Source organism: Lepidochelys olivacea, assembly GCF_965140295.1.
Source record: "Lepidochelys olivacea isolate rLepOli2 genome assembly, chromosome: 8".
Classification (NCBI taxonomy): domain Eukaryota; kingdom Metazoa; phylum Chordata; order Testudines; family Cheloniidae; genus Lepidochelys; species Lepidochelys olivacea.
Window position 1 is genome coordinate 98,350,737 of NC_140418.1, and position 22,809 is coordinate 98,373,545.

The 22,809-nt window shown below is 41.5% G+C and overlaps 1 protein-coding gene across 3 annotated transcripts in view; it reads left to right on the plus strand.

Annotated features, from left to right (window-relative positions):
• EPS15 (epidermal growth factor receptor pathway substrate 15) overlaps positions 1–22,809 on the plus strand; it is a 108,688-nt gene that overhangs the window by 28,139 nt on the left and 57,740 nt on the right. For all 3 annotated transcript variants that reach the window (XM_084636329.1, XM_084636327.1, XM_084636328.1), the window contains exons 5-10: positions 920–1,015; positions 1,789–1,854; positions 8,708–8,833; positions 10,200–10,259; positions 14,251–14,451; positions 15,248–15,393. In XM_084636329.1, coding sequence (XP_084492455.1) covers positions 920–1,015; positions 1,789–1,854; positions 8,708–8,833; positions 10,200–10,259; positions 14,251–14,451; positions 15,248–15,393 — 695 coding nt within the window. The remainder of the gene's footprint in view (positions 1–919; positions 1,016–1,788; positions 1,855–8,707; positions 8,834–10,199; positions 10,260–14,250; positions 14,452–15,247; positions 15,394–22,809) is intronic.

Sequence of the window (22,809 nt, forward strand, 5' to 3'; positions counted from 1 at the left end):
ATACCAACCTAACCCCTGGAGTAGCTATCACTGTCAGTGGAAGGGGGTCTGGCGTCGACGTATCTGCTGCCTCTCATGGAGGAGAATTAACTATGCTGACGGGAGAAGCTCTCCCATTGTCGTAGTAATGTCTTCACTAAAGCCCTACATCAGCACAGCCGCTGCAGCAATTTAAGTGTAGCCTGCCCTTAGTAATGTTAAAGAATAGACTGACACATACCGAATACATTTTTGAGCAAATGTCTCTTATATTAGTCAGTCAGTCAAAATATCAATTTGAGATGGTCCTCCAATCCAGTAAATATGTGGTGATAAACAGGCAGAGACCAAGGCATGGAAAGAGAATGGCTTATGGAGGAAAATATTTTCATCTGAGAACATTTGTCCCACCTTCCTGCCCCAAAGCTGCCTCATATCTGTTAAGGCTGTGGGTTGCTATTTGTTGCCTCTCAAGATTGATTGCTATGTTGTTTGAGCCCTTTCTGAGGCTATTAAGATATTTCTGAAAATGTGGTACTTCCCATTTCCAAGAATATATAGTGTAAAAAATGAGTCATTCTCTCTCTCGGCATGAATGCAATAAAACTTGGTGACTGGAGCTTCATTTCAGTAGAGCAGAGTTTTTTGTTTTGTTTTGTTTTTTTCCCTTCCTTGCTGCACCGTTAAATATTTTGGCAAACCTTTCAGTAAGATGTTAAGGTTTTCTAGAGTTGCTACTGTGTAATGGTTGATACTTTTAATGTTACTGTAAGTCATTTGAAATAAATTAAGGCTTAATAATAAAGTATATTAGTTTAACAAGATGAATCCTGTTAAGAAATGTGCCAATTTAGAAGAAATATAAATTGTCAGCTCTCCAGTTGAATTTAAATTACTTTTGTATAGTAAATCCTTTAAAAAATCTGTTTTTTCTCCATAGGAATTTTTTGTGGCTTTGCGACTAGTGGCCTGTGCACAGAATGGATTGGACGTTTCCCTGAGTAGTCTTAATTCGCCAGTTCCTCCACCTAGATTTGTAAGACACTTTAAAAAAAACAAAAAACTGTGATGAACTCATTAACGTTAAGTACTTTAAGCTACAAGTTGTGAAGGTTTAGTGTTTTGTATTCATTATCTTCACTGGGAGATTTTAGTGCTGTTGAAAAATAAAAAAATGTACTTTTTGTGCAACAGTGAGTACATTAATCTTCTAGCCCTACTGGAGACTTGGGTCACAAGAGAAAATGTTAATTTAGACCATAGTAAATATTTTTTGTTAGCATTGCCATTGAACTTTTTCTAGTTTAAAAAAATCCTAAGACAAGGATGTTAAAGGCAACAGTGAAGTTTCACTTAGAAGACTGAGTGGGAAAGCTTCCATGGCACCGGGTCACACTATGCCCAGCTCTGGTGCTAGTCTTCCCTCATTTTCATGAGCACCAGTTACAAAAATTAACAAGTGATATTTGTACTATTTATAACCCACAAGGTGTGTAACAGGTTTTACTATTTATTTTTCTTCGGATTGTTAGAAGTGGAGACAATTAAAATGTTTCCTTTTCATTGAAGGAATATGGTATAGCTATAAATTAAGGCTTACTTTTATTACGTTTTGGTGCTTCTTTGAGTGTGGAGAGAACACGCCACTTTGAATTTCTTATCCTAAATTATTGTACCTTCATTAGTTGATTAATTAAAATGTGATTATGGATTTGTATAGCAGGGCCCATTCAAATGAGCGGAAAAGTCTTGCAACTCAAGTTCTCTCTTTGCAAGTAATATATTTTTGTTTGATCTGTTTTTCATTAGACTGATGCCAGTAGCCCAATACTAATCAGTGGAACAGCATCAGCCGACATCCCATGGGCTGTTAAGGTATGTTGAGAATTGTAAACAGTCAAAAAGCCTACATACCAATATCTGGCCATTTTTATGACTGCAGTTTCCAAGAAAACTTACACTTGTTTTAGACATGTAGTAACTGCTATAGCTTATTTCAGATTCTCTCCAAATTTAATGTCTTCTATATTCCACGCTTCATATCTGATATTCTTGAAACTGAGTCTTATTGTGCCATCTTTTATACCAGAAAACAAAATCTTTTGGAAGTTGTGAAATATTAAAGTAAAAAAGCAATTAATTCTAATTCTGTATTTTAGAAATTAGCATATATTGGTAGCTTTGAGATTTTATAGAGATCCTGTCATAATCAGGATAATTATAAACCATACATATGTTCGTTTCAAACATTATCAGCTTCTTCATCTGAATTGTACTGCTGATGTAAGAGGCAGACAGCTGTTGTATTTTCAGATCATTAAGGTTTTTTGCAGGGCTGTCACATTTAATTTAAATTATTGAGAGGCTAAATATGGGAGTTGAGTAGTTTTATTCACTATGTAGATTACACACCAGTTATGTTAGAAAAATATTAAGGCTGCAAAGTCAAGCACTCAAAAGTTAGCAAATGCCAGAATTAAGATTCTTCTTTGTATACATATATATTCCAATTTGTGTGTACCTGTGCTGAGTGCACTCAAGCTGGAGATATTTGGTCAGCAGTACCTGTTGGGGAGGCACATGTACCCTGAATGTCCTCATGCTCCCATGCACAAAGAACTGGGCTGTCCCAACCCAACTCAATTCCTTCTCGTTGTCTGTGGCTGAAAGATTACACTGATGCCTCACAATTAACTGTTTAGTGCTCTGTTGTATATAGTTAACTTGGTTCACATAATACTCATAGGGTTTTTGATAGTGTTTCCTATTTTCTCTCTAAGTCTGAGAGAAGTGTCTTTTTTTTTTTTCCCTTCCCTTGGGGTGGTACTCTTGTATCACCATTGTTTTCCTTTGTTCAGGATGTCAGAAAATCCCAAGGCTTTTAAAACTGTCCTTCCTGTCAGGCAGTCATGCCTCTAAACAATGGGCATGGAATATCTTGGGTTTTGTTTGTTTTTGTTTGTTTTTAGTTTAGGAGAAAGTCACATTCTAGAAGCATGCATCATATGTAGATCCTTTTACAGACACACAAAGAAATCTAGAGAAAACAGACTGAGAATGTACCTCATAGAAACATCCGTGCACTTGGGTTTGGATCCAGGTTGCTCCAATATTGTGTACCTTGACTGTTTCATTGAAGAGTGTGCTCTCAGCCTCTTCATCTTCAGTAGCTGCTCTGGTACCAAAGACCTCATCCTCTGAAAGCAGAGAAATCCCTAGAAGTTTACTAGAGGGAAGAGGCTTTGTTTATTGCCCCCACGGCCATCATCTAAAACCCTTAAATTTTCTGATCCCTCAGTAGGGGAAAAGTCTAGGAGAGATCTCTCAAATACCTGGTTAAACCATAAACATTGAGAATTTACCTGAATCCAGCTTTGAGGACCCAGAACCTCTATGTTCAACAATGGTTCTGCTTTCTCTGGTACTGATAATCCCGGTACCAGTGACTTTGGTACCGGCCAGGTTGATGCTGAGGACTCTCTTATCCCGAGGACTCTCTTATCTCCTGTCTCCTCTCAGCTGAGTGTATGTCAGTCGAGAGTAACATTACTATGGTTCCAAGTTTGTCTAATACGTTGGTGAAGACTTTACAGCTTAGACCACAAGCCACACGTACTGGCACTGCCCATCCCCTACCTGAAGAATAATCCTTTTCATTTTCCATCAGGGAGCAGCAAGTTACAGCTTTTGCCTCCCCTGACACCTTGTTGTGATTCCAGAGCGAAATCTTACTTTATTTGACATAAATCCCTCTCTTGGGATATTAACCCTTGAGGGATCCCCGTGTTGACCTCTGGTATTATATTTATCTACCCTAGCCATACTGGGCATGTTGGGATATTCCCCATTCAACGAGATCCACCTCAGTTGCACAGTCAGGACCTGGATCTCTGCTAAAAAGATCATGTCTGCCGGACCATCACCTCAGTGTCCTGTCTCTGGCACAGGCAGAATTGGAACTTGAGGACAAACCTCAGTAGATTCTAACTGACATCTCATCCTCTTCCCCGGTGAAGCTATTGTTCTTGACACTATACTACCTAGGCCTATGTCTGACTACAAATTATTTCAGGAGCTCATGAGGAGAATGGGCTCTGCACTGGAACTTCCTGTAGAAACAGTCCGGGAGAACCATCACAGGTTACTGGACTTGTTGCACACTGTGGTCCCTGATGAAGTGGTACTTGTAGATCCTGCTGAGTTGTTATGGCAAACCCTGACCTCCATACACCCAGATCTAAAAAAGCTGACTGTCACCAAGTTCCAATACAATGTTTCGAACAATTCTTCTCTCACCTGGTGCCAAGATCATTGGTAGTGGCAGCAACAAAGGAGCGGTCTACACAGCAACAACGGAAGTCCACCCTTAGGGACAAGGAGTCTAAAAATCTCGACTTGCTCGGCAGAAAAAGCTACTCCATAGCAAGCTTGCAAGTGAGAATCCTAGACTACCAAATATGATTTTCTTAATTAGGATTCCCTTGTGAAATTTATGGACAAATTGCCCAATGAGCTAAGAGAGGATTTCAAGTCTGTTGCATCAAGCTGGCCCTCGGCCACCAGAACATTCCTTCAGGTGGTGCATCACGTAGCATCCTGATCCATGGCAACAGCCATAGTGACGAGAGGGTCCTCCTGGCTTCGTGCTTCTGGTGTCCTTAGGGAAGTACAAATAACGAGAGAGGATCTTCCCTTTGAAGGGTGAAAGCTCTTCAGTGATGAAACTTAGTCCTACCATGGGTGTAGGGGACTGGACTAGATGACCTCTGGAGGTCCCTTCAGTCCTACAATTCTCTGAGGTCTTGCGTGCCCTCAAGGATTCTCTTGTGACATTGAGATCGTTATGAGTTCGCATACCTCCTACTTATAGGAGGCAATAGAGGCTTCAGCTTTGATAGACTATTCTTTTTTCTACCTAGGCAATTTAATTCATCCAGGAAAAGTCACAAATTTATTAGGCAAAATATCATCTGCTTCTGCTGCAGCAGCCTCTTACTGGCAGTCATAGTCCTTGAAGCAGCAGATTTGACTGCTTCCAGAGGAGCAGAGTCCCAGTCACAACAGATCATCTTCTTGATTCATCTTCTACCTTGGGAAATCAGTTGTACCATTTCTTCAGTGTCTGGAATGCCTTAATTTCAGATCGTTGTGTTCTAGACACTGGAATTGGGATACACCATTCAGTTTCAGTCAATGCCTTAAGCTCCATCCACCTTCTGTGTCCCCCTCACAAAATTATACTGCTTCAAGAGGTACAATCTCTTCTTGATCTAAGAGCTATAGAGGAGGTCCGTCTGCAGCACAGGAAAAGGTTTTTTTATTTTGTAGTTTCCTCATCCCCAGAAAAAAGGGGAGTCTGAGGGCCATCTTAGGTCTAAGGGTACATCTATACTGCATCTGGGAGCATGCTGCCCAGCTTGGGTGGGTAGATGTGTTAGCTCTACTTGGCCACTCAACTACATACCCGGGGGTCTGGGTGAGTTTCTACTCTGACATCTAGTCCAAGCTGCTGCATGTGCTACCTCCAGTTACTCGGCTCTTTCTAGTATGCTAGTTGAAGCAGAGCTAGCACATGTCTGTCTACCTGAGCTGGGAAATATGCTCCCAGATGCAGTGTAGACGTACTCTGAGAGACCGGAACACCTTCATCAAAAAGATGGAGTTCAGGATGGTATCCCTTGCCTCCATTATTCCTTCTTTTTATCTGAATGACTGGTACACCGCTCTCCATCTGCGGGATGCCTATTTTCATATGGCTATCCACCCAAGCCACAGAAAATATCTAAAGTTTTCAGTGGGGACTGTAACTACCAATATATGGTCCACCCCTACCCCGATATAACACTGTCCTCAGCAGCCAAAAAATCGTACTGCGTTATAGGTGAAACCATGTTATATCGAACTTGCTTTGATCCACCGGAGCGCGCAGCCCTCCCCCCCACCTCCCCTAGCACTGCTTTACCACGTTATATCAGAATTCGTGTTATGTTGGGTCACGTTATATCGCGGTAGAGGTGTATTTCCATTCAGCCTGTCATCAGTGATCAGAGTTTTTACCAAGTGTGTGGTGGTCTTAGTGCTTTACCTAACACACATGCATTCAGATATTCCTGTATCTGGATGGTTGGTAATCCATGGTCTTTCCGGGCAAGAAGTCACAGGCAGCATTCATCAGATCCAGTCTCTCTTCATGCGGTTATGTCTGAAAATAAACATGGACAATCAACACTGTATCCATTTCAGAGAATTGAGTTAACTGGAGCTGTTTTTGGCTCAACAACAAGAACTGCCTGTCTACTTTAAGAACGGTTCTGGTCCATTTTAACCCTGTGCATTAGGCTAGGCTCACCTGAGAACGAGATCCTGCCTCACCTTGCTTAGACACGTGGCATTCCACGTGTGTCTTAGCATGCCAGAGTTTGCTTGCAGTGCAAGCAAAGCTGATTGAAGTCCACATATCACCGAAGCAAGCATCCTCTGGACAGGCTGATTCACCTACCTGCTCAAGTCCTAGTATTAAGCTGGTGCATGAGTCTGGAATATATCTGCAAGGGGGTACTTTACTCTCTCTACCCCACCTCCACTCTCTTTCTATCAGAAACGTTAGTGATGGACGTATGCACTATTGGCTGGCTGAGCACACCTAGATGGGGTACAGACTCAAGGTCTCCAGAATCAGCCGTATAAATGTCTTGGAACTGAAGGGCTGTAATTCATGCATGCCAAGTCTTTCTGCTATCTATCATGAGCACTATATTTTGAAAGATGATTGACAGTACAACCGCAGTGTTTTACTTCAACTAATAGGGTGGAGCAAGGTCAAATCTCTTGTGTCAGGAGGTGGTGCTGCTCTGGAACTTGAGCATTGAAAACGACATCACCCTTAAACCTCATACCTTCTCAGGGTAAAGAATGTTCTAGCAGATTGCCTCAGCAGAATCATGAATGTATCACGAATGGTCCCTGAAAATTTGAGAAAAGAAAAGGAGTACTTGTGGCACCTTAGAGACTAACCAATTTATTTGAGCATAAGCTTTCGTGATGCATCTGATGAAGTGAGCTGTAGCTCACGAAAGCTTATGCTGAAATAAATTGGTTAGTCTCTAAGGTGCCACAAGTACTCCTTTTCTTTTTGCAAATACAGACTAACACGGCTGTTACTCTGAAACCTGAAAATTGAGAGTTAGTGTGGTCAAAGTTCCAAAAATAGGGGTTTCCCGGCATAGACTTGTGACCAGAAACAAGAAATGCAGCTATTTCTGTTTCAGGGCTGGTCAGAACCTGAATTCTGTGATAGATGCATTCCTGTTCCCCTGGGAATTGGAGCTTCTATATATGTATCCTCTGCTTCAAATGATTGCCAGGATTATCAGAAAGCTAAAGCAGGAACATGCCAGTATGATTCTCCTAGCCCTGGCTTGACTGAGACAATACTGGTCCTCAGATTTGTGAAGCTTATTGGTTCAACTTCCAGTTATCTTGTATGTTATCCAGGATATATCATAGCATTACAGCCAGGTTCCACACCCCAATCTGTGCATTGTCTACCCCATGGCATAGATGTAGAGTGGCTACTCTGAGAGTCTGTTCTCAAGCCATTAAAAATATGTTAATCAGCAGCAGGAAGCATTCCACTAGACAGATTGGCTAAGTGGAAAAAGATACCCATCTGGGTACACCATCAGTTGTCTCTAATCACACTGCAGATTCAGAACATTTTAGAAGAATAGGGCATTTTTATGAGTTAAAAGTTCACCTGGCAGCCATCGCTACCATTCACCCACCTCTACAAAGGCAGTCTGTGTTTTTCCACCCTATGGTTGAGAAGTTTTATAAAGGATGTGAGGGTTTATTCACCATTAAAGCTCTAGTTTACCCTTGGGACATTTCACCTGTTTTTTTCTTTTCAGGTTTTATGTTTTGAGCCTTTTAGCCTCCTGCTCTTTCTGTTGTTAGCTAAAATAGCTTATCAAGTAGTAGTCAAATCCACTAGGAGAGCTACAAGCTTTGGTGAGGGGGGGACCCCCCAACACAATATTCTGTAATGTTAAGACCTCATCTGAAATTCCCATCAAAGGTTGTATAATTTCTTCTAAATCAGGTGATACATCTACCAAGTTTCTTTCTAAAATGTCATAGTCAAAAGGATGAAGAGAGACTACACACTTCAGATGTCTGTAGAGGTCTTTCATTCTGTATTAATAAAACTAAGGAATTTTAGATCCTCTGCAAGACTCGCTATAGCATATGCAGAAAAAATGAGAGGACAGGCTGCAACAGTACAAAATTTTTCATGGTATTGATCTCCTAATATATTAGGACTTGTTATGACCTCACAAACACCACCACAAATTACTGCTCATTCTATCAGTGTCCAGGCTACCTCTGAGGCTTTCTTGAGAAATGTTCCAATCAGAGATGCTTGCAGAGCAGCGCCTCTAGACTGTACACACATTTGCACAACGTTACACAATTGTTGAAGCACCCGGAACAGATGCTAATTTTGGAAGGAGAGTCCTTCAGGCTCTGTTAAAGTAGACTCAGAGTTCCCACCACCAGAGGAGCACTGGTTGGGATTCACCTAGAGTGGGATAATACATGCACAAGCACTTGAATAAATGGTTACTTACCTATACAATAACTGTGGTTCTCTTGGGTTATGTGTGCTTTGTTCTAACAGTGTTCCCATTACCAGAATTATAAATCTGTTTATCTTCTACTCTCTCAGGTGGAAGAAAAGGCCAAATATGATGCTATCTTTGACAGTCTGAGTCCTGTGAATGGATTTTTGTCGGGGGATAAGGTGAAACCTGTACTGCTAAACTCCAAACTGCCGGTGGATGTCCTAGGAAGAGTAAGAATATCATTCCAACTAAAATTAACGGGCCACTGACTTGATTTGTGAATCATAAATAATAAAGATAACTGTACTAATTAGAGAAATGTTTGGGTATTCAGATTTAATATCTTTAGTAATAAAAATGTAACTAATGAGTAAGGCTACATTTTAGTCATGGGTATTTTTAGTAAAAGTCACGGGTAGCAAACAAAAAATCATGGCCCATGACTTTTACTAAAAATACCTGTGACTAAAACTTGGGCGGGGGGCGGTCCGGGGAGGTCGTGGGTGCCGGGGGAGGAGGCTTGGGACCCCACTGGTGCTCGTGGGAGGGGGCGGACCAGGACCACCACGTCCTGGGAGTGGGACCAGTGTGGTGGTGCGGGGAGGGCTGGCTGGGGCTCCCTACCCAGCTCCATGTCCCTGCAGTTCCTAAGCAGAGGAGGGTCTGGGGGCTCGAGTGCGCTGCTCCCACTACAAATGCTTGCTGCCACAGCTTCCAATGGCCAGGAACCTTAGCCAATGGGAACTGCAGTTGCAGGGCCTGTGGGTGCCAGAAGTGTGCAGAGTGGAGGCCCGATCCCTCCGCCGCCTAGGAGCTGAAGGGCCATGCCAGTGGGAGCCAGGGAGTGCCCCCCTAGGTAAGTGCCCCCCACATCTCCAACCACCTGCTCTGAGTCCCCTCCGACACACCCAAACTGCTGCTGCTGGCCCAGGGGCTGCCCAGCTCAGGCAGCCCCTGAGCCAGCACCAGCCACTGCAAAAGTCACAAAAAGTTATGGAATCTGTGACCTCCTTGACAGACTCGCAGCCTTACTACTAAGGTATTGTAAAATGACCACACTTCCCTTTACAAAATTAATTGGTATATTTTACTGGTAGGTTTCTGTATTTAAAGATTATTTAATAGTATATATGTCAAACACTTCAAATAATTTTTACATGTGGTGTGTAGTTTTTTCCCTGCTTCTAAAAAGGTAGTTACCGTACTGAGGAGTAAAACAAACTGATAAATGTATATTTTGTTTCAAAGGATATCTTTGCAGTTATTCTGTAAAACTGCCACATTAATCTACCTTTTAATGTATTGGGCCACTTAATTATGTATATTTTAACATTTACTTTGAGGGAGAGTGATGTAATCCTATCCTTTTTCTACACCTTCAGAAAATAGCTTTCTTACACAATTTTATCCAAGTGCACATTGCTGACTGAAAACTAGTGCTGAGGGAAACTTTCAGTATCCTGTGGTCCCTCCTGTTTGAGAGGGTTGTTGGGTATTTTTAAAATCTGAAACCAGATAGAAGCTTTGATTCTGCTGGTTGACACTGCATGTATGGGGTTTGGGAGCCAATCACCTATATATTTTGATTCTGTTTAGGTTTGGGAATTAAGTGACATTGACCATGATGGAATGTTGGATCGAGATGAATTTGCAGTTGTAAGTACACAGTTTCATTTAGTTTCATAATTCTGCAAACCTAATAACAAAAACCAAACATTAGAAGTGCTAGGTTTTTAGACTTCATATCTGTTCATTCACTTCTCCTCTATTTCTCTTCGTTATCCTAGCTCGTGCCACAGTGGCAGTCTAAATTCCCATCAGTTTCCATTGCTTGTACTATTTTTGCTCTTCTCCCTCCCCCACTTGCTAAGTCAGTGTCCACTTTTTGTATAGAAATCACTTGTGAGAGTGAACTTCTAAAGGTTTTATTAGCATTTGAGATGTTTGGTTATATTCATAAATCTAGTATAGGTACCCATTAATTAAAAATATATTTTTTTTAATTCACAAACCATGGGACAGTTGCTTCTAGTTATCAGGTGAGCATACAAGGTTGTAGGTCCATTTCAAAGGGCTTTTTTTAATGTTCTTTTCAAAGGACATTGCATCCTTGCTGGAGTTTAAGCTAAGCTTCCCTTCTTCAGTTAGAAACCATTTGAACATAAATTGCTTCCTTCTCTTGTAGAAGGTGTTGGAGTCTCATTCCAGGTCGTTTTTTTCTTGTCTAGGATTTCTGTAGTTCTGTTTGGAGAGAGAATATTATATATGGTGCATTTTTTATGTATTGTAACTTTCACCAGTAGGTACACATACTTGTCACAGCAAGAAGTCCTTATCAGATTTATCTTTTTAAGACTTGTATGTAACTCTAACACTTACGTGAATTCCTATCTTCTTTTCATTAGACCAGGCTTTAACAGCATATGATATTAAATGCTGCTACCTCAAATGGATAAACAGAAAGCTTTTCCTTGGGAGGCCAGTGGTGAAGGATCTAGCAATCTTGAAATGTGATAGGAAACACAGAATTATTTTAACCTCCCCATATTTTTGTATTGGCTCTGTACATACTGGACAGGAATTGATTCCATTTAGGAACAGAGACACTGAAAAATTGTTTTACAGGTCCAGCCAAATAATACTGATACTGGCACTTGGGGTGAGGATGAGTGCTCTCAAGGTGGATATGCAATCAACAACACCATTCTTAAATTCAAAAACATATTCTGCATTGATATTTAGTGACCAAATTCAGCAACTGGAAAAACTGATATAAAAGAACGAGCGTAAAACACTGACTCTTCATATTGCTCATTTGTCATCTCCCCCTGTTTTGGGGTCAATCTTTTGGTTCTGCTTTTAGTTTCACTTCAGTACTTGAAAAGTTGAATTTACATGGATAAAAATGAGATTAAAAAGAAGCTCTCTCTCTCTTTAATTTGAAGATGAAGAGTAAATAAAACCTGTTGAACTCTTGCTCTGATGATAAATTAGTCAAGGGTGTGTGTTCAGCACTTAAGTCAAGTGGAGAGGAAAGAACCATGTAATCAGGGTGGAGGAAATGTTTGTTTTTCAGTTAGAGAAATTAATAGTATTAATAGTACAAAGGTTCGAACATAAGTGTTTATTAATACAATATTTTAAAACTCATTCGTCTGTGTAAGCCTTTTGAAAAATGAGGTAAACTTTCAGAACTGTGTAAAGGAAACTAGTAGGTATGCATGCCAAAAGCTTGTCTTTAATTTGGTCTTCCAGAAACTGACTCAATAATAGCTCTTCCATGTTAGAGTCAGATACTGGGAGTTTAGCAGTGACTTCAAAATGGTATAAAAATACCAATAGGGAAAACTCTGTTCGTTCTTCATCTTATTGACAAGCATCAACATTTTGAGACATGGGTATTTAGGCAGATTTAAGAAGACATGGGTATTTAGGCAGATTTAAGGGGACAGAAATAGGAATATCCTTTTGGCAGATAATCATAGAATATCAGGGTTGGAAGGGACCTCAGGAGGTCATCTAGTCCAACCCCCTGCTCAGAGCAGGACCAATCCCCAATTTTTGCCCCAAATGGCCCCCTCAAGGATTGAACTCACAACCCTGGGTTTAGCAGGCCAATGCTCAAACCACTGAGCTATCCCTCCCCCCAGATGAAGGAACCCACAAAATATTTTACTTGTCACTGCTCCGTCACTTTTCACCTATGCTGTCACTTGTTTCAAATTCTTCTAAAATCAGCTTTTTAAATCTCCAATTAACTGTAGTGGTGGACATAATTTCATGTGCACTGTAATAATTCACCTGTAGAGTATTCATCTTTGCCATACTTATAACTTCTATATATGTGTGTGCTGTAATTTTCACATATTTAGCTGAGTGCTAAAACAGTTGATTCATGAAGTTGAGGAATGAATATAACATACTAGGCAAGCAATGGGATGTTAATTAACGTAATGGATAGTCTATAAAATTTTGTGGAATAGTACATCTTAAGTGACCCTTTCTAAGATTTGAACCTTCCTAAAGTATAACCCCACAGTAACCCCTTCCTAAAGTATAACCCCAATTTATTTGAGCATAAGCTTTCGTGAGCTACAGCTGAGCTGTAGCTCACGAAAGCTTATGCTCAAATAAATTTTAGTCTCTAAGGTGCCACAAGTACTCCTTTTCTTTTTGTGGAAGAAACCAGTGAATATGAACAAATGCCACCCACCTGCCTGAACAAGTGGGGGATGTTGAAGAGGCTGGCAGCGAAGGGAGACCTCCCCAGCAGCAAGGGAGGGAGACGCTGAGGAAGTCAGCTAGCTGTCCCCCTGTCCCCCCACCATTGGAGTCTCTGGCACCCACTGGCCATTTGTGGGGGGGAGGGATACTGATTGGCCCACGTCTGTCCGCTCCAGAGATTTAACTTGGAGCATAGGCTATGTGGAGCCTCTTTTGGCTCCGTTCCATTGTCAAAATTTGTGCTCTTGGCCTGGAATTTAACTACTGAAATTGTTTCCTAATATGCAAACCCACAAGTGGTGATTGCTGAATCATCCCCCAACTTTTGGAAACTAATCTAAAAGGTGTTAAACTCCTGCAGTGCAGGATTTGTTTACTTGGCAGTGAACTTCAAAGGAGCCTTCAAAGGCTAATGTTTAATGTGGCAAGCCAGAGAGAACAGAAAGATAGACTTCAGTTTTAGAGGGTTTGGGGAGAGAGAAAAATGACTGTCAAAGGATACTACCTAATTAAGATTTATGAAATATTTCTCTTCTAGAATAAGGAGGGCTGCTTGGTGCTTGATGTTTTGGAAGGCGATGTCTGCTGCTCTCCCTTGGGATGGGATGCATATACAGTTAGGGGGCAGGAGAAACCATAACTGGGCCTTGCCTCTTTGGCTAATGTTCAGAAAGCATTTCATGTCTTTTTAATGTAGATTTACCTTGATGGTCTCTTGTGTTTAAATACACTTCTAATGAAAACATTGAGCCTGACGGTTATACTTGTTTATTCATAGGCTTTTCTATGGTGCTCATTCCCGTGGAATGAATGCTTCATACGTTAATGAATTTATCCCTGTGAGGTAGGGATATATGATTGTCTCCATTTCAGACTTCAGAAACAAAGGCACAGAGAGATTAAGTGACATGTCCAAAGGTCTCTCACAGATCCTGTGGCAGAGCCAGGAGCAGAACCCAGATCTTCAGATCTTTCACCCAATCCAATGCTTCAACCTCAAGGCTATCCTTCTTCTCCTGGTTTGTGAAGTAGTTCGTGAAGTACTAAGTTTAAGTAGGTGGTTGCTGCCTTTCATCACTTCTGAAGAAAATAGAGGAAAGGGAATTAATTGCTGAGTTGCTGCTCTAACAGTGAGGTGACACTGGGACTATGACCATCCCCTGAAATTGGCAAGACAGGATAGGAATATAAAAGGCAAAAACCAAGAGGGGAAGACCATATTATCCTTGAAAATCTTATTATAAAATGTATCCAGAATGTGCTAGATAACTGTCACCTCTGAGTTATAGGCTGCTTCATTCTTTTGAAAAGATTCTTAAATTTTAGATGGCTTCAAAACTACTGTAGGTCATGTCTTAAAATGAAGATAAATCTTACAACCCTGGTTAATGCTGTAACCATCATATCTTGTTTTCATGTTCAGGCCATGTTCTTGGTGTACTGTGCTTTGGAAAAGGAACCAGTGCCAATGTCCTTGCCTTCAGCTTTGGTGCCACCTTCCAAGAGAAAAACTGTCAGTATTCCAGGAGCAGTGCAGTTGATCCCCTCTTCAACATTTGCTAACGATGCTCATCGATCCTCGTCTCCTGTAGGCATTTTACCTGCCAAAGCACCACTAACACAGGTATAGTCCTAAAATTGGCTTGTGTTAAAGTGTTTTCTTTAGTCACTGCTTGTAATGAAATATTATGCAGATGGGTCAGGTCATACAGACTACCTTGATCTATTGGCTGTTTTTGTTTTGTTTCTGTCAATATGTTTATAAAGTTGGGGTAACTGGTGATTGGGAAAGGCAAATATGGATTTAACCATCTGTGAAGATGTTTACTGGAAGTGCTTTTTAGAAGTCTTCTACTATATAAATTTGGCTTCAGGAAAAACTTAGTATACATTTTTAAATTTCAATCAAAAAATGCTTATTTTAAAGCATATGAGCCTTGTGCAAAGGTCAAAACATTAAGAAAACTGTTTTAAAAAAAATCCAACAAAATAGTAGCCCAAGCACACAACCAGATAACATCTGTCTGATCTGGCACAGAGACAAATCCAGTAATCATCAGGCAAGCAATTTACCAACAAATTAATGGTGTGTGTGTGTGGTCTGAGGGGGTTAGTGATAGTGGACTGGATAGCTGATGTAAGTAACTGAAGTGAGACAAGGCCAGGAATATATACCAGTACTTCAAATAAATAAGCCCTGGGGTATGTCCAAAAAAAGCAGCCATTGAGACAAAAAGTCTTACCTGTTCTGACCATGACAGAACCAAGCAACAGGGAGTAGATCTTTCCAAGCTGTCTCATTGCGGTTGGTTATTAGAAAGACTGATGTCATTTGAAGAGATTTAGTACTAGAATTATGTTGTTCCTTGAGATTAAAAATACATTTGTCTTCAAAGAGATTTACCTGTATTTTTTCTTAGTGGGTTGTATCACCTGCCGACAAAATCAAATATGATGAGGTGTTCCTGAAAACTGATAAAGACATGGATGGTTTTATCTCTGGTGTGGAAGCCAGAGAGTTATTCTTGAAGACAGGACTGCCTTCTAACATACTTGCACACATCTGGTAAGAATTTTTCTCTATCACCTTTTTAAAAAATAGAACATCATCTTTTTCTCTCGACACATACTGTTTATGAAAGATGCCACATTGATATCTCTGCAGCCCGAAGTCCTCTGGTTAACTGTGGGACAGGTACAGTATCAGCAGTATATTTGCTTCTACCTTGACCTCAAGGGACTATACTTAGAGGTGAGAGGCTTAGTGCACTTCATGTGGTCATTCGGCCTTTGGCCTCTCTGCTTGGGTTTAATCAGTTCCATTATAATTGTGATGATACTGGGTGTTTTTGATATCCATGTTAAATGTCCAGCCTGTCTTCTACATGATATGGTCCACAGAGCTGTTACAATAGATACTTTAGCCTGCTTGCAACTTGGGGGCAAAACCTGACTTGTCACTGGCAGCTGTGAATATCTCACCTCCTAAAGTTCTCTCCAGTTTTCTATTCCTGTACAGCAACAGGCAGGCTGAACCAGACTTCTCTGCTGCAGAGATTTTCTGAGGGCAATTCCAAAATTTATTTCAAATTTTTAGACGAGCAAGTTGGTTCAATAATTTGTCTGTCTGTGATTTCTAGCCATGTCCCAAGGCTGCATTTGATTTTTGGGGAGATTTTCTCCTCAGCTGTGTTTCCCCTTCTGAGATGTATGCAGCTTTTGGCACTCCTGTAGGCTTCAGGGAGGGATGGAGAGAGCACAGGCAAGCACTGAGAAAAGCCAGAGGCAAAAGGAAGGGTCTATGTTTATCGCTCAACCTCCTCCGCAAATAGTGTCTAGCTGGGGGGCTTTACCAGCTCTCTGGTCAGAAGATAGTTTTCTCCTCACAGCCCAGGCTGGGTGGGGTCATCTTTCCTGCCTGGGGAAGAATTGGGGAAACAAGCAGGATTGGAGGGCCAGCTCTGCTAGGCAAGATGCAGCTCAGGCCAGGTGTGGGTCACCTTAGCCCCTCTCCTGGCAAGAAAGGAGGCAGGTAGGATTGGTAAAGAGCTAGCCCCCGGGGCAAGCAATCCATCTGTGTGAAGGGACTGAAGCCAGAAGGGCAGCATGCCAGATGGAAAAATCTCACTTCAGTCACTTCTCTGGTGGTTAGAGACTAGGGGTTTCTACCTGGGAGAGAGAGTGAACCGGAAGAGTGGCCTCTTCATTGCATAGGCCCGTCAAAGGCAGCCAAGTCCAGGCAGGCATATTCTTAGCCCCTTCCTTTGGTCATGAAAACTTACAGGTGACTTATACATAGGAGTGTCAGAGGACTGTTCATATTTCAGTGCCTCCGCATTCTTTCACAATCAGTGCTAACACAGGTGGACAATGTTGCAGGTCTGTTCCCTCTCAACAGAAAAACCGCATGGCCTAGGGGCTTTTCTCTGGATAGGAAAGGGGAAAATAGTGGGTTTCAAATCTCTTTCATGCAGGAAGAGGGGCTATTGTCTGAGTGTCTGATCCCAAAGTTCCCAGCTATTTTAATGATATTGATAATGATATTGAGACTTTATGGAAAACTGAGACTGTTCAGAGTAATTGTAAAAGTCAGCTTGCAATATTGACTCCTGGCAGACACTATAGAAGGAAATTCATGTCATATATGGCAAGTTAAAGCTATCTATGAAGTGTAACAGGAGCAAATATCTCTTTGCAAGTGGTAGCTAGAACATGTTCAGGGTCTGTAGCTGCCCTCTATTGCCCCTGAGCTATCTGCAGGTCTCCCAGACCTATCTGGAATTAGACCCCTGATTAATTCTAGGATCTTTCATTTTGGGAGCGACAGGGTTACATATAGTTTTGATCAAATGAGATCATTGGATATTGTGTAGCGGGGTGCCTGATGGAGCTGTGCAAGGATTTTAGGAACAGCTTTGTCTTATTCTCCATCTCAGAAACCCATGGATGATTTCATTCAGGTTGTGGCTTTTCCATCTGCTTCATATTGGAACATTGCAATCCACTCCATCCTATTTCTAATCTCAATGAATCAGGGACAAGCAGAACAGGTATCCCCTGATACATCTATCTTTCCTAATGATGGCTGTCTTTAAAGCATTCCCATTTATCCATCCTTGGGCAATTCTTACGCTTTGCAGAAGGAGGGCAGCATTTTTTGTTTTCCTGCTTTTGATTACCATTTGATCTTTATTATGGCTGTTGATTAATCACACTTTTAATCGCACTGTTAAAAAATAGAAAACCTATTGAAATGCATTGAATATTTTGGATGTTTTCTACATTTTCAAATATATCGCTTTCAATTACAAAACAGACTCCAAAGTGTACAGTGCTCACTTTATATTATATTTGATTACGAATACTTGTACTGTAAAAATGATAAACAAAAGAAATAGTATTTTTCATTCACCTCATACAAGTACTATGTAGTTTGATCTTTTTATCATGAAAGTATAACTTAGACATATAGATTTTGTTTGTTCTATAACTGCACTCAAACAAAACAATGTAAAACTTTAGAGCCTACAAGTCCACTCAGTCCAACTTCTTGTTCAGCCAATCGCTAAGAGAAGTAAGTTTGTTTACATTTACTGGACATAATGCCGCTCATTTTTTATTTATAACGTCACCTGAAAGTGAGAACCACTATTTGCATGGCACTGTTGTAGCCAGTGTTGCAAGATATTTACGTGCCAGATGCGCTAAAGATTCATATGCTTCTTCATGCTTTGGCAACTGTTCCAGAGAACATGCTTCCATGCTGATGATGCTTGTTTAAAAAAAAAAAAAAATGCATTAATTAAGTTTGTGACTGAACTCCTTGGGAGGGAATTGTATGTCTCCTGTCCTGTTTTACCCACATTCTGCCCTATATTTCATGATCTAGCAGTCTGGGATGATGACTCGGCACATGTTGTTCATTTTAAGAACACTTTCACTGCAAATTTGACAAAATGCAAAGAAGGTACCAATGTGAATTTTCTGAACATAGCTACAGCACTCAACCCGAGGTTTAAGAATCTGAACTGTTTCCAAAATCTGAGAGGGATGAGGTGTGGAGCATGCTTTCAGAAGTCTTAAAAGAGCAACATGCTGATGCGGAAACTACAGAACCCAAACCACCAAAAAGGATAATCAACTTTCTGCTGATAGCATCTGACTCAGATGATGAGATTGAACATGCGTTGGTCCACACTGCTTTGGATTGTTGTCAAGCAGAACCCATCATCAGCATGGACGCATGTCCTCTGAAATGGTGGTTGCAGAATGAAGGGACATATGAAACTTTGCCACATCTGGCATGTAAATATCTTGCAATGCTAGCTACAACAGTGCCATGCAAATGCCTGTTCTCACTTCCAGGTGACATTGTAAACAAGAAGGGAGCAGCATTATCTTCTGCAAATGTAAACAGACTTGTTTGTCTGCATGATCAACTGAACAAGAAGGAAGACTGAGTGGAGTTGTAGGCTCTAAAGTTGTACATTGTTTTTTATTTTTGAATGCAGTTTTTGTATACATTCTACATTTGTAAGTTCCACTTGCATGGTAAAGAGATTGCACTGCAGGACCTGCAATGGGGGAGTTGAAAAAACTTATTTCTTTTGTTTTTTACAGTGCAAATATTTGAAATCAAAAAATAAATATAAACTGAGCCCTGTATACTTTGTATTCTATGTTGTAATTTAAATCAATATATTTGAAAATGTAGAAAACATGCAAAAATATTTAAATGGTATTCTATTGTTTAACAGTGTGATCAATCATGTGATTAATCACGATTAATTTTTTTTAATCGCTTGACAGCCGTAATCTTTATACATGCTCCCAGGGATCCTCTCCAGGATTGTGGTAGCAATAATATATTGGCTTTTGTGAAGAAGGAAATTCGCTGGTCACTTCTTGGACTGTTTTCAATCTGAGTTCTATACAGAGAGAAAGCTGAAGCGAACATGCAGTGATGTGGTTGCTGGAGTATGTTGGGTTCAGGGCAGACGTGGTACCAGGAAAGTCAGTCATAGGCCTGGCCTGAGGATAAGGACTATGATGTACATTATTTCAGAAGAATGTTAACAGAAGATGAAGATGGCCATAAACAAGTGGTCACAGAAACAAAAATCCAATTTTTTTTTAACGTATTGTGAATCCTCATCTTAAGCACAGCTATGCTTCAGTGATCAAGTACATATGATACCTAGCCAATAAAACCTTGTATCCACTCCATAGCTCACCCTATCTCATGTGCTGGCAGAACTCTAGCTTGAGTGGTATATTCTCTGCTCCCTCAACTGGTGAATGCAGAGAATCAGATAGATAGATAGATATTTTTTTTAAATGGAATCTTCCAGTTCAGCTCAGGAAATGTGTACCAGAAACAGAGAGCACAGTACCCACTAGCTAGAACAATGATTGATTGAGGTCTTGGAGCACTGTTCCTTCACTGGATGACAGACCTGTTCTGGAGGTGACAGTGAACGTGTTCGATAGGGTTTTCGTAGTAACTGGGAAGAACATGATCAGCCTATACCCCAAAGAAATTCTCCTGCCCTGTGTGGAGCAGAGTTTCTTATCTCCATGTGCACAGCCCATGAGGGGGAGATGAATACCAAGACTTACATGGCAGAAGTTGGATTAGCAGTGTGGTTGCAGCATCAAAAAGTATCTTACTCATTGTAAGTTAGTTTGGAGGGCTGGTGATTGATCTCTTTGCAGCTGAGAAAAGTAAAGTGCTCTGTGGCACATTTGTGTTGGAATCTAGGGTATGAGGTAGTGAATGACATCTTGCAAAGGTGGACACGGTCCCTCTATATGTCTTCCCACTTTTTCAGCTGTGCCCCAGGATAATACAAATATCACTGCTGCTCTCTCATTCCTGTTTCTGCCTTTCTAGTTGAGGAGGCTATGTCTCGGTCTCACAGAGCGGTCCTCCATCCAGGGCCAGACATGTTTAAAATGAATACTTGAATGAAGTCATTATTGCTCTTGTGAGCCCCAGTGAAAAGTCAACAGATGGAACTTATTATACTTACTGGTGCAAAGTCCACAGTTTAACTATCCTGTTAAACCAGTTTAAAAATAGCTTTGAGTTCCCCCTTCATTTTGAGTGTTCAAGGAAGAAGGTCAAAGTCTCAGTAGTATAATGATCTCATCATATTCAAGAAAAGTTCTGTACAAATCCCAACATTAAATACTTCATTAGGGCATCATCCTTACTCTAATGCTGTAAGGTCAGAGACCACTACCTTAGAACCGTATTATGCTTCTTACAGCACTACTCAGATGGAACCCTGGCAGGAGGTGTCATTTTACATCTCTACTCTTTGGTAGCTATTAGGAGGCCTACTCTATATCCAGTTGGCTGAGGCTTTTTATCTGAAGTTGGGAGCTTTACTCAAGATCCAGAATCTTACTTTTAATTGAATAGTCCTCACAATGTCATAGCATTCATTCTCTAGGTAAGATAAAGAAATGTTTCTCCTACAATTCAGCATTAAAGTCCAGTCTTTAGGAGCAGTTGACAATCTCAGGGCAGAGTAGTCCTGTCTCCTGTATTGAGATCTGCTAGACAGCCATTATTTCACCAAATTATGCTTACTGCTCATCTAATTTTAGCTAATGCCACTTCCTTCCTTTTGCCAAGAGTTTTCGCCATGCCTTTATATCTAGGAGAGGATATTAAATCATAATCCACTTTTGTTTTGGATATGTATATTTACCCTTCTTACCCTGCAGGCACGCTGCTATGAAAATCCATTATAATGGATCTGTGGCCCTTAGCATGAAGAAGCATAGGAAAACTTATTTGTGCTTTCCTGAATTTCCTTTATTCACGTAATAAGATCCACAGATCTGGTCCACCTTAGCCCTGGTCTACACTTCGAGTTTAGGTCGAATTTAGCAGCGTTAGGTCGATTTAACCCTGTACCTGTCCACATGACCAAGCCTATTTTGTCGACTTAAAGGGCTTTGAAAATCAATTTCTGTACTCCTCCCCGGTGAGGGGTTTAGCGCTAAAATCTACCTCTCTGGGTCAAATTTGGGGTCGTTGGATGCAATTCGACGGTATTGGCCTCCGGGAGCTATCCCAGAGTGCTCCGTTGTGACCGCTCTGGACAGCACTCTCAACTCAGATGCACTGGCCAGGTAGACGGGGAAAGCCTCGGGAACTTTTGAATTTCATTTCATGTTTGGCCAGCGTGGTGACCTGACAAGCACAGGTGACCATGCAGTCCCAGAATTGCAAAAGAGCTCCAGCATGGACCGAACGGGAGGTACTGGATCTGATCGCTATATGGGGAGAAGAATCCATGCAGGCAGAACTCCGTTCCAAAAGACAAAATGCCAATATATTTGCCAAAATCTCCAAGGGCATGATGGACAGAGGCGACAACAGGGACACAGAGCAGTGCCGTGTGAAAATTAAGGATCTCAGGCAAGACTATTAAAAAACAAAGGAGGCTAAACGGTCCCTCTGGATCAGAGCCTCATACATGCCGCTTCTACAATGAGCTGCATGTAATTCTAGCGGGAGTTCCTACAACTTCCCCACTGCTGTCCGTGGACACCTGCAAGGGGGGAGTCTCATGCAACAGGGATGAGGATTTTGTGGAGGAGGTTGAACATAGCGCACAGCAGGCAAGCGGAGAATCCCTTCTCCCTGGCAGCCAGGAACTGTTCATCACCCTGGAGCCAATACCCTCCCAAGGCAGGCTCCCGGACCATGAAGCCGGAGAAGGTACCTCTGGTGAGTGTACCTTTGTAAATATAATACAGGGTTTAAAAGCAAGCGTGTTTAATGAGTAATTTGGCCTGAAGACTTGGGATGCATTCACGGCCAGTATAGCTACTGGAAAAGTCTGTTAACGTGTCTGGGGATGGAGCGGAAATCCTCCAGGGACATCTCCATGAAGCTCTCCTGGAGGTACTCTAAAAGCCTTTGCAGAAGGTTTCTGGGGAGGGCAGCCTTATTCCGTCCTTCATGGTAGGACACTTTACCATGCCCAGGGGACATTCAGAGGTTCCCATTCCTGCTGGGCTGTTTGCCTTTGGCTGAAAAGGAATCATCCCCGCTGTTAGCCACGCGGCGTGGGGAGGCCCGTTCATGCTGGTATGTTCACATTTGGCTGACAGGGATCTTCCCTTAGACACGTGGTGGGGCGGGAAGGTGAAGTGATCATCCCAGAGAATTGGGTGGAAGGGGGATTTGGGTTGTGCTGCACATTCACCCTAAAACCGCAGCCCCTCCTTTTAAATGGCCAACCCAATGGGCTTTGCTTGGTATGGGAAAGGAGGGCGCTGCTGTTTGAAACCATTCCTACAAGTTATGAAGGTTGAAGAAGCTGAAACCCTTTGACTTACCATGGCTGCCTGCAAGCCAAATTCTGTTGCCCAGCTGAGCATGTGTGATGTCTCACACAAAACCGGCAGGTACTCAATTTAAGAGGCAAAATGCGACCTTGTACCAAAAACACATGTGCTG